This window comes from Ammospiza nelsoni, chromosome 15 (genome assembly GCF_027579445.1).
Source record: "Ammospiza nelsoni isolate bAmmNel1 chromosome 15, bAmmNel1.pri, whole genome shotgun sequence".
Taxonomy (NCBI): Eukaryota; Metazoa; Chordata; class Aves; order Passeriformes; family Passerellidae; genus Ammospiza; species Ammospiza nelsoni.
Window position 1 is genome coordinate 10,101,396 of NC_080647.1, and position 21,157 is coordinate 10,122,552.

At 38.4% G+C, this 21,157-nt stretch overlaps 1 protein-coding gene across 1 annotated transcript in view; it reads right to left on the reverse strand.

Moving 5' to 3' along the window:
* Positions 1 to 21,157, reverse strand: part of TENM1 (teneurin transmembrane protein 1) — a 306,681-nt gene that overhangs the window by 197,212 nt on the left and 88,312 nt on the right. Inside the window, exon 3 of the mRNA XM_059482796.1 lies at positions 8,975 to 9,235. Within this exon, the coding sequence (XP_059338779.1) occupies positions 8,975 to 9,235 (261 nt within the window). The remainder of the gene's footprint in view (positions 1 to 8,974; positions 9,236 to 21,157) is intronic.

A 21,157-nucleotide genomic window follows, 5' to 3' on the forward strand; every position in this document is an offset into this window, starting at 1 on the left:
AGTGCTAGGAACCATAATTAATACAACACACAGTCTAGAAATACCCTTTAATTTGTCCCTTTGTTACCTGCCTTTGAGATCTTTTCACAAAGTTTCCAGCAATAGAGATGAACAAACCTAACCTGACGTCCTAAGCCATGCCCACTTGCAGGTATTTCCTCCCACGTGGATATCTTGTAGGATATGTGGTTTCTTGGAATAAAACCCCATCCCCAGCAGCTCCCCTTGGGGATCACCCAAGGCAAAGGAACGTGGTTACTCCACAACTCTGGTTTGTGGTGCCCCCGGGGCTGCCACAGCAGCTCATGACCAGAGGCTGACATGTCCTGCTCAGCTCAAAGCCAGAGCTGGGAACATGGTACAAAAATCCACATTGCAGATCATCTGGGGTAGAAATTTAAGACAAAATAAAAACCACTGGCAATATAATTAGTCATCAGAATATGTGAATCTGATTAAAATATTACTCAAAAACATCTGTAAGGGAAAAGAAGCAGCCTGCAGGAATTATTCAGTGCTCCACAGCCCATATTCTAGAAGAGCTAATTGCACACATTTCCTCTTATGCTCATGTTACAAAGTATAGAGTGAGGGTATAAAGCTAGATAAGATTAAATAAACAAAATTAATATAGAAAATGCTGAATTTTATTTTGTAAGCCATTTATATAAAAGCAAGTTGAAAGAAGCAGCATTCAAATCCAGTGAAATGAAAATCAACTCAAATTTCATATACAGCTTCTCATTCTTAACCTATTTTCTATTGCAGAAATTAGAAATCAGCTAACACATTTAGTCTAGGTTTCACTTTTAGAAGACTGCAGCCATGGGCCACTGTGTTTCTTCTAGATGAAGCAGTCACTATGTTTCTCCTAGATGAAAGCTACTTGCTACTATTAATAGTCCCCTTTTGTGAGACTTTTGTGAGATATGTTAATATTCCTAACCCTGAATAATACAGATTTGTGCTGATCTTCATCTTACTCCCAAGCCCAGGAGGAAATGAAATACTAACAAATTTGAAAATGTAAGATAATACTTTCTCATGTAATGTAAAACACAATGAATTAAATGTGTAGAAATTAAAAAAAGGTTGGAAGGAAGAATGAACAACCTTTCTCACCCATGAGACAACAATAAATTCTAAGATCTCATATCATCAAGAAAAAAATAATATTTACATTAAACCTTGCTAGACTCTAAAATGGTAATTTGTCAGTATTTGTCACTTCTGTATCCATCCTGCACTCATTTGCTGGATCCCTTTTTATTTCCCTTATGGTATTACAGTTTGGGCAAGTCAGGGGGAGGCCGCAAAGATGCTCAGAGAGCTGGAGCCAAGGAGACAGGCTTGGGCTGGAGAAGAGAAGGTTCTGGGGGGATCTCAGAGCACGTCCCAGTACCTAAAAGGGCAACAAGGCAGATGGAGAGGGCGTGGAATGATAGGGCAAGAGGGAATGGCTTTAAATTGACAGAGGGTGGGTTTAGAGGGGATATTGGGAAGAATTATTTCCCTGTGAGGGTGGTGAGGCCCTGGAGGCGCCCAAGGCCAGGCTGGACAGGGCTGGGAGCAGCCTGGGACAGTGGAACGTGTCCCTGCCCATGGCAGGGCTGGAACAAGATCATCTTCAACATCACCGCTAACCCAAACCATTCTGTGATGTGGCAGCTGTAACTCATTTTGCTCATTTGTAACTCATGGTGGGGATGAAAAAAGGCCCAGTTCTTTTTGTATTAAAACCATGCTGGCTGCCAGTATAAGGAACCAAATTGAGAGTAACTTGATCTCATTTATCTAGCAGCCTTAAATGTAATCTTACATGATCAGAGTTCACAAGTTTTTCCTTAGCTTTATTTTCCACTAATGATATTCAACTTTCAGCTTTAAGCAAAACATCCAAAACTTTAAAGAAAACCAGGTTCCAACTGGTAGAAATATCCACATTTTAAGACATATAAGGAAAATTGATTACATTTCAAAATAACTACAAAACTAAACAAAATTATTCCAAAGGACATACATACAAAATATGACTGTAGGTTGTTTCTGTAAATCAGACTGCTGATCTCCTAAAACATTTAAAAATTTAACCAAAAGAGATGAGAAATAAATAACACTGTAAACTTAATAAAAGCACATAAATAAAACATCAGGACAGACATGCTGACTGTTTAGAATGGAACTGTTCCCAGCAACACATTTGTCCAGAGATGTCCTCCTGTAGAATTCACAGTAAATGCTCAACAAGAGAAAAAGTATTTTGTTCAGTGTTTGCCTGGCCTCATAAAGATTGTGAAATGAGAAGTCAGACAATCCTCACCCTCCTGCACTGCAGCACCCTGACAGAGAGCAGACACTTACCTGTCTACCCCATCTCAGTTTTCCCCCCAGTGGTAGCCAAAATAAACTGAGGTCCCAACAACTGCAGAATCACTGCGAAGTATTTTTGCACTGTGAAGTATTTCTGGAGATAATTTTCCTTTGCATTCATACCCAGAATACTGAGAAAATAAAAAGGATTTAAATGAAAGGAGTGATAATTTATATTGCTGCTGGCTCCTCAAGGCACATCCATTATACTCGCTGTATCACACAGGGGAGGAAAGCCAAGAGATTTTTTTCTGAGCTCTAATGCAAATTTACTGATTTCTGGAAAAAAAATCAGACTTTTCTTCTCAAGCCTTCCTCCCTCCCCACCTCACCCACCATGAAAGAAAAAAGATTCAGGGAAAAAAAATTTATACAACCTCCTGCAAATGGACTGATAATTTTTACTATGCTGTGGGAAAAGGTAATTTAGATTCTGGAATATAGAAAGTATTCCTGCTACATTCTAGACACTGTTTCATTATCTTTAATCTAAGATGCTAAATATTGATATTTGTCTTTAAATTAGCATTCATTGTCCTTAAAGGAGATCCACAAAAAAGGGAATGTTTTAACACCGTGTAATGATTTTTATAGACCACATGAAAATTGTAAAGATTAAAATAGCTGACATGCAGATGCAATGCCCTTGTTAGCCAGAAAAAGTAATAAAGATGGTAATTTTAAAAGGCAGAATTTCCCCCACAATACTGACAAAAAAGTAATTAGCTGAATTTCCATAGATAAACAATTTCAGAAATGGTTTAAATACTGGGGCACAAGCTCAAGACTTGCATGATATTGCAGCTGAGGTGATGCTGCAGTGCTTTCAGAAGCATCTCACACTTATCCAAGGCAATTTGGATAACTTACACGCTGCCTTTGAGACAGTAACATTTCCAGAGGAACCACTCTAAGGTCAACAAAAGCTTCTTACACTCTGAACAACTGCAGCAGAGCAGCTCCCCTGTCAGTGGATATGCCAATGCTCCCCAAAAGACATTGCTGAGTTACTGCAGGGGCTCACATCCCTCCTTTCACTCTGAGGAGCTGCCTTTGAAACAACAGCAGAAGAAACCAACATAAACACCATGTAAACACTAAAAGATCAAAAAAACCCTCACAACAAAAGCAACAGAGGTCTTTCATTAAGGGAAGGTAAGCAGCCCTTTTCTGTCAAATATCTGAAAGTATCATAAATCAAATATCTGACAAGCTATAGCAAGCTACAGAAGGAATTTCACCATGAGGGGTTTTGCATTTTATTGATGAGGTTGCCTTAATCTATTAGGTGCCTTAAAAGATAGGCAGGAGTGTACAAACAGAATGGAATCCAAACCACAACAAAAAGGCAAAATAAAGCATACAAGGATCAAAGAGAAAAATATTAAATGACACAGAGGGAATGGGATTAAGACAAATATTTACCTTTATATTTTCAAGGCTACTTACACATATTTAACCTAATGGGTCTACTAGCAAATTAGTAATTCAATTTCTTAATTGCACCACTGTAAATAGAAAGTGACAGGACAGGAGCTAATGGATACACTTCAGCCATCATTATTAGAAACACAATCCTGCATAGAGAGGCAGCCACATGCCCACTTCTCAGAGCATGTATTGCTATTGTAATGTAGCTGTTGGTAATAATTTCCTGGAGAAATGAGAAAGCCAGAGATCAGCTTAATGCCTGAGCTGTTTACAAAATAACAGTAAATAACAGCAACATTAATCACAATGCTGTCACTTTCTTACATTGAACACAAGACTTTTATGAAGAGCCAGATCCAAGCCTAATTTAAACAGGTGTGAATTCACAGTAGGTCTATTGTCACACACCATAAATTAAATCAGAGCCTTGTCCTTAGCTAAATCCTCCCCATGGCTGCATAGCTACAGCATTCTCAAAGCTGTGCTTCTCATACAGCATCAGCCATTGTAGCATTTCCTTTACTAATTAAGTATCTTTATCCCTTTAACAGATACCGTAGGGATTCTGAATATGAAGTGCAAAGAACTAAGGTGACTTGTCCAAAAGTCACCCATCTGCCCAGCAATCAAAATGAAAAATCCCCAGAGATTTAGAGACAGTCAAAAGCTCTGTTAAATGGATCACTGCTCCCAGGCTATAAAACAAATACTTAAATGAATTACACAAGAATAATCTTACATGTTTCTAGCTCATTAAACTTAGCTTTGATCTGTAACCTACTAAAGTCTCTACTACATCTACTTATTAAAATATGGCTAATACTATTACCCCATCTTAGCAGCCTGCTGTTTAAAATGTTTGTTATTATTGGAAGCATTGTTTCAAATAGAATCTGATACTCATGTTAAGAAAGAATTTTCCCAACACTTTATGGTGGGCAAAAAGGAAAAATTACATTTTTCCACAGCTGTTTTTTCCCTCTCTTGCTTTGCTTTTAACAAGACAAGAATGTTATTAAAAAGTCCCCATACCAGATCTCACAAGCACTCTAATGCTACATTGCATGACCAGTGGTATTGCAGCCTGTACTAAAACCTTAATTTCTTGCCTACAAATCTCAAAGAAGTCATTGTGAACTAGAGCTAATACCCAGTTGTCATAAAATAATTCAGCCAAAGAAACTGAGCAGAAATCTGGATCCAAGATGAGTCTGCATTGCACAGGACACTCCTCCAGCACTGGGAATCCTGTACTCTCCTACTGGTTGTCACTGTGGTGTAGAGAAAGAGTAACTAATTGCATAAAAAATCAAAGTAGATGTCAGGATGAGCCAAACAAGTCCGACTTAAAAGTACATCAAAGCAATCTGACAAAATAAAAGAGGTTAAAATTGTGTTATTGTAGGAATGGCTGAAGTTCTACACTAGCTCTCAGCTGAGAGGTAGCAGCTAAAAGTAAAAGAGTTGATGGCTGTGCAGATGTGCTAAATGTGGCTCAAAATGGATTATGGCATGGCATAAATGTACTTGAGGTCAAATTCATTGTGTCACAGCTGCACAGATGTCCTGTAAAGGCAAACATAAGAATTGAATGAGCAGCAATGAGAAAGGTTATATGGACACAAAATGGACTGTGGGCTGCCTTTTAATACAGTACCTAGTGTGGGAGGCAGATCTGTGTCAAACCATGTAATTTTAGGAATATATCTGGAGATCATGCTTTCTGTAGATCAGGTTTGTATTCTCTTCTTGACCACATACTCCAGAAAAACAAACAAACAAATAAATAAATAAATTTGCCAGCTCAGTAATCTGGCAGATGAAAGCACTGAATTTTATGTTCTGACACAGTGCAGTGACAGATACCATTGTACCAGTGAACTGAAGGCAAGTGCAGTCTTCAATGGAATACAGAAACTATTTTTGATATGGTTATTCTGTGGTGTTGCTGTCTGAAATCTACATTCATATACCATAGAGTAACACTGTGTTTAAATGGAGCTATTTACACTATACCAGAGATAAGCAATGGTCCCCAAGAAATTGGTCATTCATTCTGTGCAGTCAATATATATTTGCTTAGCCTCAGGCAAAGCTGAAGGCAGTCTGTGCCCTAATGGGCTATTATTAGTTGCCATTAACTTGACAACAATGAATGGGAACGTTGGTGTTTTATACAATCTGTTTAATGCTGCCAAAACAACCAGAGTGTGTTTTAACAGTGATTATGACAGAGTCGGTGTGTCTACTAAGGAAAACAAGCCTTAAATAAATTCTCAAATTGGGCTACCCACAATGAACAGAGAAGTATATATCCTGTGCCAGGGAACTTCAAGCTAGAGCTAAGAATGAATAGGAGAATGTCAAGAAATAGCTAAAAAGAAGTAGTTTTTACAAAGTATATTAGCTCCAGATCAATGCAAAGCAGAAAACTGCCTTGAAAACACATCTACTGGAGGCCACACAATTAATTGTCCCAGTATTACCACAAAAAGACCTGTCCTGTTTTTGTAGCAAAAACTGTGTTCATAGAGGAAGAAAAAAAATAAACCCAAACCTGAAACCCTACTGACCCTTTCAAAAGATGGACAACAATTACAATGTTTTCTCAAATCATGCAACAACGATGCCTTTCTCATTAATTTTACTCCAGTTCCAAATAGCTGCATTCACGTACCATTTGGTCAACCCCTTGAAATCCAGAATTCCTAAATACTTTAACAGAAATTAGGAAGTATCATGGTAACTAATATTTCATGTACTTCCATGCAACAGATCTTATGCATTTTCACACCAGAACAGTTACTGGCAGGCACAAAAAAATACATTTCCATGGCAGAAACTGACAAGGATAAATGCAGCACTCGTGGCTCTCTGATAAAGCCCCTGGCACACAGGACTGCACAGAAACAGGAAGATGTGCCATCTGTGACATAATTTAAGTAGAGATTTATGAACTTCTGTATTCAAAGAGTGCTTTGTTGCTGAGTGCCAGCCCAGATGAAAAACACACTGCTCTCTGGACCAGGAATCTTGGCTATGAACTTACCTGTGAAACAATAGATAATATAAACAAATATAGCTTGAACTGCAGCGTTCAAATTTATTCAGACTTTAACTTTCAAGACTGTAATTATTATAATGACTCAAGAGCACAGGAAGCACTGAGACCTGTGCAGTTGGCCCTGCCTGGAGACATCTACAGAGTTCAAGTGAACCTGTGCTCTCAGTTTCTCTCTCTTCCAACTTGCTCTTGCCCTCACTTTCCTCTCCCAACTATTTAGTCAAGCACCCCAAACATGAATCCCTGATTTAAAAATTGTTATAAGGCTTACAAAAAATGAAATATTAAAGCCACATGCAAAAAGACTATCTACACCAGTTTAAATGGATTAAAATCCTTCTCAGAGACAAATCTTTAGAGGAAAGCATTCTTTGGTGGGGAAACACAATGCTATGTGTCCCTATCTTAACAACACCTAACCCATAATTCTTGCTACATCTGTGCACGATGATGCAGGTGCACTACTTCAGTAATTTTCATCTACACATTACTTATTTAGTGGTACATGTACTACTAAGCAAAATATCATCAATACCCAGCTGCACCACTGCACTCCAGACTGAAATACAGAACTCACTTAGATGATTTATTTGCTTTCAAGACTTCTGCTTCCCAGCACCTTACAAGAGAAATGCGCATTTTTTAGTCTAAATGGCACAAATATACACATTCCTTCCATGTAGCATTCCCTTTCAATAATTTTCACAGTTAAGGGGCAACCAATGCCAGGCAGACCAGATTCAACTCTTTCAGCCACCACCTAAACCCCAGTGTCTCCAGGAAAACACAAACACAATTCCCCCTCAAGCCCAAACAAAACCTCCCTATGCAGCAAACACCTCACAGAGGATGGGTCCCACAGAAGCTGGAAGACAGGCAGCCATTGCACACTGGAAATGGGGTGACATCTGAGAATTCACTGATTCCACCAACACAATAAAATGTGGTGGCCCACAATGCTTAATCCTCAATGGAATATTTAATTAGAAACAAGCTGTGCACTAAAATCTCATTTTTAACCTCAAGCAGATAATGCAATGTTTTTGAGCCTATATTGGACATTATCATTGGTACTGGCAGACATCCAGGTGAAATTATATAATTACGAGCTTCATGTTTGATAAATTCAAACATGTAAGTATAGAAATACCATTTATACTGAATCAGTTGTATTGACCTTATGACTACAGATGCACTAAAATATGTTGCTGTCAACACTGAAGTGTCAATATTTAATGACATCTAGACCTATAACATGCAGCTATTAAACACAGAAATTAAAATATCAGCTAAGCTTGTTGATCTTAAGCATGATAAATTTGTTTACTTACTATACTTTGTAAGGAAGCAGAGTAAATTTTAATCAATTTTAATGCAGAGATAAAAGAATACTAATTCCTCACATTAATTAAATACACATTTTTTCCTTCTGTGACACATTTAATTGTAAGAAAAGCAAATGAGTAAAAAAATCCTGAATGAGACTGAATATTTAGAAATCACAGATACACAAAAACAAGCCCATGTGACTCACAAGCCCACTCTCTACATGCAGAGAAATACAGAACTGAGAAACAACAAAGACCTGTTCAGTCTGTCCTACTGATGAAGACACATCTTCAGGTGCAGCACAAGATTAGAGGTAAACAGAGAATTTAGACTGCAGGTTGTCTTTCTCAAGTCATCTGGCTGAAGAGCCTTAAAATTATACCCAGAAGCCACAGGAGCAACTGTATGCAAAACATGATATAGATGTACATATATATATATTTTAGAACCTAATTCATAGGCCACCAAATTCAAATGATAAATATCTTACAACATAAAAATGACGAATGTGGGAAAGTTATTAGTCTTTAGAGAAATTATGTTTTAACAAAACCACTGTTTCAATTTTTTCTCTTATTTTTTGTCTAAACTATAAATACAATACACACAGCAAACAACCCCTTCATCTTACATACAGTACAGGGATCTATGAAGGAAGGGAGAAGAGAGAAAGAAAATAAAAGAGAAAATAAGAAAGAAGGAAAATAAGAGAAGTAGGAAAAGAAAGTTTTGAATAAATTACTCCTACTATTGAGTACATGAGATGCATTTCTTTATTACCATTCTCCCCATCAGACTTCCTCTCATGGTCAGTGTCAGTGAGGGACAGAGCTGAGTTTGCCCGGCTGGACAGGCAGGAGCTGTGCTCTGATTTGATGCCCCTCATCCACATCCTCAGGGCGTGGTCCGGGGATGCTCCTCCTTCAGTCTCAGTGTCCACATCTGAGCCCACCTCCAGAGGGTAACTGTGCTCAGCCACACCATGCAGGTCAGCCTGGTAGCCAGAGCACAGGATATGGGGAGTCTCACAGAATTCCATGTCTGGAAAAAACAAAAGTTCAGAAAAAAATGTAGCAGTGAAAAGCAATATAACTTTGATCTTCTCTTGGAGAATTTGTTTTGAGAATTAACATTTTTCACACTATTACAAGACTTTTTTTGGTCAGTGACTCGCTCTGCTATGTAATCTACTCTAAAGGTAATACAACTAGAAGAATATATAGTAAAATATATAGTGCTGCACTGTAATTGTGCCTTTTTGTCTGATAGAAATATGCATTATAGCTCAAACATGTGCACACCCACACACTGATAGCTGCACATCAATTTACAACTGAAGTGAGCATCTGCAAACACAGACACTTTCTCATGTTTTGCCAGGAAGGCAACAGCTGTAAATTAATCTCAGTATGTTTTTATCCTAGGGAAAGTGTAGCAAATTTCCCAATACAGAAGTTAAAAAATAACATTTAAAATATTTGGTTTATGGTGGAAGACAAAGAAAGGGTACTTACCATTGGCTTGCTCTTTGAGAGTGCTGTCCTTGCATATTCACACCAGTGGGTTTGGGTTCTCCAGTGCTGGTGGCTACAGGAGCTTCCTAGAAGAGCAGTGACTACTAGGACTGTACAAGGGCCATCTCATGACACCAAGCCATCTGAGATTTGAGAGCTGTACAGTGCTACAAGTTATTCTTACTGAACACAGCAGCTGCTGGGCAGCAGAAATCCAAGGACAAACAGAAGGTGGACAGGACCCATAATGTGAATATGCAGAGGAAACATTCTCGAAGAACTACAGGTAAGTAACACACATCAGCAAATTGCAACTCCCCTTTGAGGTAGCCTCTGCATATTCTCACTTGTGAGAATCCAATTACAAATGTAACTCACAGGGACTATGACAGGGAGTTCTAATTAAATAAGGATTACAAAACTGCACTTCCTAATTGAACATCAGACCTGGGATGCCATCTTGAGAGACTAAATACAATATCAAATATGCATACAGTATTTCAGTTTCTAGAAAGGAAACATCAGAGACAAGAGTCATTGTTTAAGACTAAGGACAAATACTCTTTTCTACTGTCATCCTAACCAAAGCTTTAATTTGCCAAACTAATCCACTTACCAGCTACTGAGAGGAATGATTCTGATTTTAATCACTCTCGCTGAAATAACAAAAAGCCCTTTTATTTTCTCGAAGGTATCAACCAAAACCAACAAACCAAATGCTAAGACATAAATTGAACCACCTGAGGAAATTGTAAGTAATCTGTCTCTATATATCTTTCTTTTGCCATCCAAAAATTCCTGAAGGTCTTGGCTTTGAGCTCAGGGAAAGGCAACCTTATTTGTGGAGGGCAAGGGAAGAAGGCAGGCAGCCAGCAGAAAAGCATGGCCATGGCCTCACTCTCCCACAGGAGTCATGGAAGGTCACCCTGTCTTGCCTGGTGTGGCTGCATCCAGCAGCAGCAGCCACCACTGCTCCTGCTCCCTTTGGAGCAGCACGACAGGAGTGGGGATGATCCCAAGTGCTCCAGCACCACTCTGGTCCTTTCCTCTTGTTCACAGGAGGAGGACGTGTTCTCAGCCCTATCCTTGAGAAGCTGGGATGTGCCTTCACGAGCCCTGTCCCTCCAAGTCTCTCAAATGCACTGAGGCTGACTCCTGATGGAGATGGCTAAAACTGCCAAAATACCTGGAAGCAATTGCATAGGGAATATTTGGCATTTGAACTTTGTCTACCTTACAGCAGGTGGGATTTAAGGAAAAAACATCTGATTCTTCTTCCCCTTTAGAAGAGATCTTTGCTTATTTTCACCATCTGAGGAACTTCCCCATAATTAAAAATCTTCCTATAACCCCAAGAATCACCTCAGCTGATGCCAGGTCCTCAGGGGACAAGGATGCAGGATTTTTTACACGGCTGTCCCTCCAGGCAGATGTCTGCCATCAGCAGCCTGGAGCCCATCTTCCCCCTGTTTGCATTTGCATATGCCACAGGGAATACTCATCCCAGTAAATCCCACAAAATGCTAATTAGATTACACATTTTTAAGAAGGACAGAATTTACCCTTCAGTCTATATGTTAATTCCTTTTTTTTCTTTTTATACTCTAACTCATGTTCAACTCAAGTATAACACAATCTATTGCCTTAATAGTCTATTTCTTAAGTATACAAGCCTTTGCAGGATTTTAACTCCCACAGGAAGAATTTTCTGAAAAGCTTTTACAATAGCAGAAGTGGCTGCTTTTAGTCTGCATATCTAACCTTTTTACCTAAAATACTACATATTTCCATGAGGAGATAAAGTTCAAGTAGATTTATGATAGATTCAGTGTTACCACAAAGACATAGTCACAAGAGAAATGAGAGAACATTAATACAAAATTCAAGGTTTTGCATGAACAGAGGACAGGAAAGAAAAAGTGGCAGTTACGAAGATGATGAAAGGATTTTCAACTGTGGACCCTCACAGAGCCTGCTGTAACACAACCATTAAAAAACAAGTATTTTATCTCACATTGATACTAATTAGCTTTTTCAAAAAAGTAAAGCATGAAGAAATATGAAATATCTAATGAGCAATAAAAGGAAAGAAGAGTTGTTTAAAAAAAAATCAGCATTGCAATTAATAGACCCCTTTCTTTCTACTACTAAATACAAATTTCTGTTAAAAAAAAATCTTAAGAGATAAGCAGTTAAAGAGAAGCTGGAGAGCAGTGCCTCTGCTGTTTAAGGAACTGGGCAGCTGACCAGGCAGTGCTAACACAGCTCCAGCTTTGCTCACAAAGTTACTGAAAATACCAGGTAACTCATGAAGGGTTTATTTACTGTGGCATCAATTTAGTCACCAGTACAACTCAAAATCGAAGTTAGGATTAGATGCAAATACAAAACACTTATCCCAGTGCATCTTCCATTGCATGGTCAGGAGTAACTGTGTGCCAGCTACTCTTTCTGCAACTCTTTTAGTGTTTCTAGCACAGGTTAAAAAATATAATAAAATTACCCCCATGAAAGACCACTGAGGGCCTTCTCTCCAACCTAGTAATTCTGCAAAATTTGGACTTGCAGGACTTGTGGAATCTCCTCACTGTTGCCATTTGCCAAGAATTCTGCTAATTTCCACCAACTAACCATGAGTATAAGTAAATATTTATTTCAATAAATATTTAAAATAAAGAAAAAATGATCCAAACAAAGAAGCTAGAGGAAACATAAAACTAGAGTATAAATAGTGATGGGCATGAAGAACTTTCCAGTCCTCCTATTCCCTTATGGAAAAATATTCTACTTATGAGCAGAATGGTAACTATTAATTTAAATTACTTAATTGACCTATGTGTTCAACTAGAGAAAGAGCTTACAGAAAAATATAATTTATTTATAAACCGAAACAGTTTGACATCTTGCAATTACGTGCCTTTTATGAACCCCATCATATAATTAAGCAATTGCAATTTATTGATTGTGAAAGTCTTTAAACACCACTGATTCACAAATTAATTTTATTCTTGATTCTTGGTATCAGGTGATTCTTACTCTGAGAATGCTCCCTGCTCAAACACACACAAAATCAATTCTCTGGATGAAAAAACCACAAATTATTCTTTCTGCAAATATAAAATTATAAAAGAGATTAAGTAGCTCAAAGGCAAGGAGAAAATATCAGTCTTTGAATCTGAAATCCATGATACTGATTTTGGCCTAGTGTCCTTTTTCAGACTGAGTTTTTGAAAACACTGGAAATATCAGAGTCTGGGGAGGAGAATAAGGAAAGAAAGGCAAATAATACACATTAACCTGAACAGAGTCATGTTTATACTTGTGTCTGAGGGAATAATATGGGGAATGCAAGGGAAAAATACCCCAAAGATGCACTTCTATTTATGGGTTGGGATTTCAGTGTTACACCACAACCTGGTGGGTGTTTTTTCCCACTGAACTTAGTGCAGTGCTTTAATCTGCAGGTGCATTTCGTGTGCTGCCAAACAGGCAGAAAGGCAGAGCAGCCACTCGTGGTGTAGGAGACTCAGAGGGAGGGAGGGAGGGAAGGAAGGAAGGGAGAGAAAAAAATGCAAATCAGATGGGGAAAGTGAAGTTTGCCTTCATTTTTGGAAGCAATACATATGCATTCTCCTAAATGAGAAATTTTGAGGGCGATTTAACACTCTACTAAATTTCATGTGTTCAACGGCCCTTAAAATTTCTCATTTTTCACCTGAGAACTGTGGTTTACTGGCTGGTTGCTGGACTTGAGAATTAAATGTGCAGAGATCTTAAGCTACTTCATAAAGGCATTCATGAAACACAACCTGCTACATATATTTTGGAATGCTTTTGTGTATATGCTTCTCATTTAGTCAAAGATCTTACTTCTTTCCATGTTGAGAGCATACCACATCTTTCCTAGGACAATATAATTCAATGAATTTAAGCTCCAGTTACCATCTGTACAAAAACCACTGAGGAAGCAGCCAAAAACAAATTAATTTTCAAAAATCCATTACACAGACTATTAATTTGTTTTATAAATTTCATGTTTATCAGCAATTGCATTACCGCCACAGCCTGGAACTGTTTCTCAGCTGCATATATCTTAATAAATAAAAACTGATATCCATGTTACACATAAATAACAACCATATAGAATATATAATTTGAATTTTTTTACTTTGATAACAAATGCATTGTATTGTACATTTTATTTTGCTGTGTTTCAGCTTTTCCTTGCATTCCCTTATTTATATAGCTTACTTTCTTACACTAACCTCAACTTACCAGCAGAGATGATATTAAGTTCAAAAATATCAGCTACAACAACTAAAGGAGGAATAAAAGAGGAATCAGAGTCTGTTACAACACTAAGGAGGGAAATTTGCAGGTTAGGCAGCTAAGGGATTAGGAAAGAAGGCTGCACTTTCAGAAAGCTCTTTGGCTTGTGAAATTTATAAGGAAGAAAAAGTCTTTATTCTCCAGGTCCTTCCCTAGAGGTACCAGAGGATGAGGCTCCAACCCATGCCTCATGGCAAATAACTTTCTAGTCTCTTCTTCAGACTAATTCTTCAAGCTTAAATAAGAGCACAGAAATAGACCGAACCCCTTAAAATATTCTCATGCAGTTCTCAGATATTAATTTTTATTTTTACTACTACTGAAATCAACATAAATAAGGAATTTTTACACAGAAATAATCCTGATCCTACAGGGACACAGATGAACCTTCTCTGTCCCCAGAAGCAGAGAATTCTTTTGGAGATCACTTGAAATTCTTCATGTTAGAGATTTTGTTTTTCAAGAGCTTCTCAACTAACAAGATGCCAGAGGAAGCATCTTTGGAGCTACAGTGTGGATGCAGCAGTTCTCATTTTAATTTAGGAAAAAAAACACTTTCAGTATCATATTGGTTAGAAATTTAATCCTTGAAGTTCAAATAGATCTGAATTATTGCTGGCTACAGCCTTTCCTACTCCAAATTGTGGCTTTATGAGTTAAAATACTTCCATTCACAGGATTCTGTTAAACAGAAATTTCTACTGCAGGTACTCATAAATATCTCTCCTTTAATGAATTTTAGAGTTATAAAACCATAGCAAATGCCAGGAATTAGAATGTAAGCTAAATTTCATGTAAGGAAACCAACTTATTCTCAAATAATGACCACACTAACTCTACCCTACTAAAGACAAGAGGATAAAAAAAAATTAGTTACCACAGATGAGAAAGAACTTCAATATCATTTGTGCAGATAAATTGAATTCTTCTAGTATTACAGTTGAAATAGAGTTTGGAAAAGCTTGTCTTACAACACATTCACATATAATTTCATTCTCCATATGCAATAATCTATTAAGAAGTTACGGATTTTCAAGAAAAAAATATTGTCTGCTTCCAAAAACTCTGTCATAAGAGAAAAGCATTCCAACTTTCTTTCAAGTATTGTAAAGGTTCCTTGGCTCAATAATAATTTTTCTATTACAAGTTTTGGCATTTACATTTGTGTTTGAGGGAAGCAATAGATAATGAATCCTTTCTTCTGGTGATTAAATTTTCAAAATTAAACCTAGCCATAACTAAAACTTTCATAAAGGGCAATAGAACTATGAATCAAACTATCTCAAGCAGATTAACTAAGTTTCCCTTTGAAAGAGTTTCATATGCACAAATAGTTTTCCTCCAGATGAAGCAGGGGGTGTGAAGCAGAGGGGCACTGCTCTGTGCATCCACAGCTCTCAACAGGCAAAGCTGTGCTGGGATTCTGCCTTGGTTTCAACTCTGTATGCACTTCAGACAAGAAAGGCTGACAAAATTATTAGAGTGCAAACAGAGTACCAGCATTCTTCAAAGTGAAATTACCCTCAGATTGTGGCTCTAGCCCTACAAACTTGAATTCAACTCTGCTATGCTCTTCTGGTAGTAATTTCTGAAAGCAGTTACATTTAAACCAAAATCCCTTTAATTCAAACCTCAGTCTTAGATGTCCATGATATCTAAGCATGACAGCTATTCACTTCCAAAAAAATAAAAAAAGAGACAAAGTTATGAAAATAATAAATAATTTCTACCAACAGTTTTAATTTTGGTTTATAAAATACATTTTAAATAACACTGTTTGTTCCTTAAAATATTGAAATTTATTTGTTTTAAAAATTGCAGTTGAACCAGTACCTTTAGATAAAGAGCACCTGCTTTTAAATATTAAAGTTGTGCAAAGCAGGTATCTTTATAAATTTCACTGACTTAGTTTTAGAAGGCTACACATGCAAAAAAATCCAGAAGTCTAAAAATGGATTTAATTTTCAGGGCTGTAAATCCAGAAGTTAATTCTATGCAGCCAGTGGGCTGGCGTAGCACTTAGGCTTTAGGTCATTGTGACTGTCTCAGAGTAACCACCTGGCAAGTGCAGAACTTTGGGATGGTGGAAAGACTTTTAGAGAGCTGCTATCAACACCCATTTACCAGAAATCTTTTCCTTTACTGCTGGGACATTCAGCAGACCTGAAGCAGTCAGATCACAGACAATGCTCAAAAAGAATCATCAGAGTAACTCAGCTCCTCACCTTAACTTTCACCAGAAACTACAAAGCTCTAATATCATTTTAAAGTAGCCTAAGAGGGTATCAAGGGTACTACTAGCCATCTTACTTTGAAGTGACATGAATGCAAGGCAGCAGCAAAGGGAGCCAGGCTGGAGCAGAGGAAGGTGGTTTTGATGCCCTGAGCCAGTTCCAATGAGGGATCAGTGAATGAGTAATTCCAGCACAAGTGAACAAAAGGCTTCAGCCACACTGCACTGACCAAACCCCATTTCTTCACTTTCCAGCTAACTGTTAAAAATGCTGGAAATTAGGAAAAAGTATTTGCAAGGGAGAAGGTATCACTGAGAAATCTAAGCACAAAGAGACAAAATCTCTTTAAGGAAGGGGTGCCAGTCCCCAGCAGCACCTTGTGCAGTGAGAACAGGAGCCAGAGAACAGCACTTGTGCACAAGGAGCAGTAACTGCTGCTGCTGTGCTGCCATCCCAGAAACAAGGAGCAAGATGGAAACAAGGAACACAGGAGCAACACCTGCCCCGGGCACAAGGAGATGTGCCCACGAGGAGGCTCTTGCCCTCCGTGCCCAATTCAAGCCTGAAAAATCCCATTCTGCAGGTTCCCAGAGCTGCCTGGTGGGCTGCCAGCCAACCTCGCCAGGTCTTGGGGATCAACCCCACAAATGCTGCCCATCCTGAAGAGACATCTGATACCCCCAACAAGCATCCAGCTAAAAGGACTGTTTAATGAAGCCCAAATGTGGAATTTACATCCATTGAATTCTTGGTGGGATGTTTAACACCTGCAGAACACTACACCTAATTTTATATTTTTTTCTCTTTAAATAACTGAAATTGGAACCAGTTTTGGCAGTCAACAGCACATCCCCAGCTCATAGAAGGACCAAATTAGAACAGTGTGCCCAGGGCTCTTTATCAGGAGAATCAGAATCCTACAGAGCAATGACTGCTGGCCAGACTACCAGACTATGAAGCATTTTAAAACTATCTATTAGGTGAGGCTTTCAAGAGACACTGGGTGATGCCTCAAAAAAATATCTGGAAATCTAGCTTTGTTCTGAGATTTTGAAAATCCCATGAATCTATTTTTCACTGTTAAAATATTTCATTTTCCCCACAAATTTACTAACAGCTTTTTAGTATGTAATCACCTTTTCCACTGGGAAAAAACTCAAGTCAGACTGCAAGATGCCCCCTAATAAAACCTGGGGCAACTAAACAGTTTGATTCTGACCTATGTTCGATTAGGGGTGCAGGTGTGTGCACTTCTTTTTCCTGATTAGGCAAAAATTTACATATGAGGGGCATGAACTTAATAAATTAACATATACTATGAAAGCAGTGTATTCAATTTAAATTGAACTGCTAAGCAACCTTCAGACAAAGAAACTCACCCTTCAGATTAATGTTGGAAGAAGAAAGGCAAAGCAGAAGCATGTGCACAAGCTGCCCAGCACTTCCACTCACATCCAATTAGGTGCTGCTGTCAGTCTGCCATCAGTGGGAGCACATGGAGACAGCCTGGCACGTCCGTTCCATTTGATCAGCCGGCTGGGGACACGGCCTGCCACTCAAACAGCCCCTCTGCCCCCCAAACCTCTGGAGGGGTTTGTCATCACATGTTCCATCTCATCAAGAGATGGGAGATTTAACTGCCTTCACATAATTCTGACCACTTTCGCTCCCTCCTTTCCTCAAGTGCTCGGTTTACCAAAGAAATTTCAATACCAATTCAGACTTAAAGGTCAGCTCTGCTGCAGTTTAATATTTGAACAATTGAAGGAAAATCATTGGGTTTGCACGTTGTATTTTTACACATACAATCACAACAGCTTTTTTCAACTGTTTAACTAATTTTTTTACAAGACCTTTATTAGATTTTCTGATATTTACAGATATTTGTTCTTCTACACTGTATTTCTAAAGGCAGTTATGTAAGTTATAAAGACTACTACATTCTGCAGCTGCAAAACATAAAAATATTGGGGTTTATTTCACCAAAATGCATCAAAGAAATTCAGCTGAAGGTGGTGGCACCATTCCAGCTCTATACCCCCAGAAAATAATTTTGGGGTAATCTTGCATCACGATCACACAACATCATTATTAATTAAGTTAAATAAGTACTTTTTAAAACACATACTATCCTAAAATGCACATCATGATTACCAAAGAAAGATGAAAATCTGAGACACTTTTGTCAGCAAGATAGTTCCCAAGCATACAATGTGGTATCTACAACATTTTCCATCTGGAGATTTGATGTAGAGCTCCCAAAGAGGAAGTGCCACCATCACTCCAGGGCTACACCAAAGATAATTAAGCGTCAGGAAATTCCAAAGATGACCAGCTCAAAAGACCTGTGTATATTGTCATGAAGTTTGAGCAAGTGTGAGATGCCATGATCTGGCATCAAAACTTACACAAACTTTGGGAACACAGTCGCAACATGGTGAAATGATTCCAGTATCATTAGGAGCAGCTGGCTACAATTTTTACAGCTCTAGATGTCTTTAGTTTCCCTGCCCTTTCTTAATGAGAGCTGTAATTGTTTAAAATACAAAATCACTCCTAAATGACACTCATTTTAGTAGCTATTCTAGTCCCTGAATTTGAAACCTCTAGCCTGAGATTTAACCACATAGCGTTTTAATCTTTCACAAAGCCACAGCCATACAATTGACACCTGGGAAATGACAAGGCACTGACTGATATTGAAATGTGATTTCTGCTGTTGAGAATTAGTGGGCAGGCACCTTCTCTTTCTAATGCAAATCACAGGTAGTGTTGACTAGCCACAACTAAAACTAAATCCCCTCCATCATCAAATAAATAGATACATATACATTGATAATGCTTAGAAAGATGGTTGGGAGGCTGACTACCTAACATGAGAGAGCTCAAAGTTGTTACCAACTTTGACAGATAAATCCTGAAAAGAAAATCAGAAAATGAAATAATTTGTATTTTAACAGATTGAAAGCCACAGGAAAAATTACCTACAGTATTGCACTGCCCATAAAAAATTGCTTCTAAAGTTTTCCAGCATCTGCCTTTCAGACATTTTATTTGGGGAACAGAAGCTGCACACTGGTGACTCTCTTCATAGCCAACATACCTTGGGTTCCACAGCTGTGAGCCCGTGAGCTCTCCTTAATTCTTGGCTCTGCAAAGGTGCTCGATCAACAATGCTCAGGAAGAGTCAAAGTTCAGAGCCTGCACTGCAGCTGAGACTAACCCAAAGAAAATAAATCAAACCCAAATGGCACTAACACATTAACCTACAGCACCTCTGTAAACTCTGCCATGCCCTGAAGGAAAGCTTGCCATAGGCTGATAAGCAGAGCTCACACTCTGTATTGCCAGAAATACTTTGTGCCTCGTTATTAAAATATTCACACAGTTGGAGGTGAACTAATTGAGGCAGTGGAGACAGTAACACAGAAGGCACTTAAAATGTAATTAAGCCATGATCAGAAAAGGGACACATAAGGGAGAAAGCACTGAAAACAGAGACTCCAGAGAAAACACCAGATTCAAACAAAAATGAGAGCAATTGTGTATTAAACCATGTTTAACGACATTTATGTGTACTGCTAAGAGAATCTGTGCAGAATTCAAACACTAAGGCCACAGATAATCAGGAAAAACCACAATATATAAATTTGGTTTAGGGTTAATACATGCCAAGGAGACAGGTGCTTTGAGAGGAAGATGGCCCCACCCTCACCTGAGCAATTCTCAGTCATGCTGGAGATCTAAGAAAAGGAATGCTATAGGAGCATTCAGCGTCTCAATTCTTTTGGTTTTATTCTGTAAAAACATAGTTAACCCTACTGCTGGCTGTTCTGGAAGGACTGTAGCAGCAACTGTTCCCTCTACTGAAAAACCCAGCTCACACATGCACTCACTATATTAAGGAGGGGGAAAAAAGCCCCAAAACTAAAAGACTTAAAACATGCAACTATAAACTTCACATTTTCAACACATATAGCATATTCTTTGTAATAAACACTGTATTTTAGAGATACTTAGTGATAGTCTGCAGAATAGTCAATTTTTCCTTCAGTTTAACTATTTTATAGGGAAAAAACATATCAGAAAAAATCCCAGGCTAATATCCAGTTATGCAAGGATTATTTTCCAGATCAAGAAAAAAGGAAGCTTTGTAAAAAGGTTTCTTCTAATGGACAGCTCTATGTGTTAACCTCACCTAAAACCCCTTTTCCATTGTTTTTTCCTATTAGTTTCCTGCAAATATGCTGAGTGAAAAGCCTTCACAAAAACCAGCTCCCCATAGAATGTACAAGTCACATGTGGATTTTGCCTTTTTTCACATTTTCTCCATTTAGTATTGTCTCATTTCCCTACCAGCTGCTTCACCATTTCCTGAGCTGCACCATCTCGTGCTGTGTCCAATATTAGACACAGCAGTGACAGAGCAAATGGGAAATAAACAGCACAGCTGATCAGGACAACTGGCAAAGGATGCAAGCAGCACATCCAGAAGTGGCTGTAAGTGAAAAAGCCCCAAAACATTTGGTTGTAGGAGCTTAAACTATTGATCTCTAAAAACACAGCAAGATCCTCACTGACTTGACTCTAATCAGACAGAGAGAGCTCTGAGAAATCATCCTGAGTCCTGCTCCAAAGAGCACATGAACGGAGCACTGAACTGGGAGCAGACATCTTCCAGTGCTGGCACTCCCAGAAGAGGGAGAAGGAGGGAAGGATGGGCTTGAACTCAGGGGGTGTGAACATGAGGGTAACTCAAACCTAAGCAGGATGAGCAGTGACCTGCCACGCAGCTAAAGAGAAAGTGAATACAGGACTAAGAACTATTTTTGCCAGGCTAACAAAAAGTATTTATTTGAGCTATCTTGTCAACACACACATTCAGA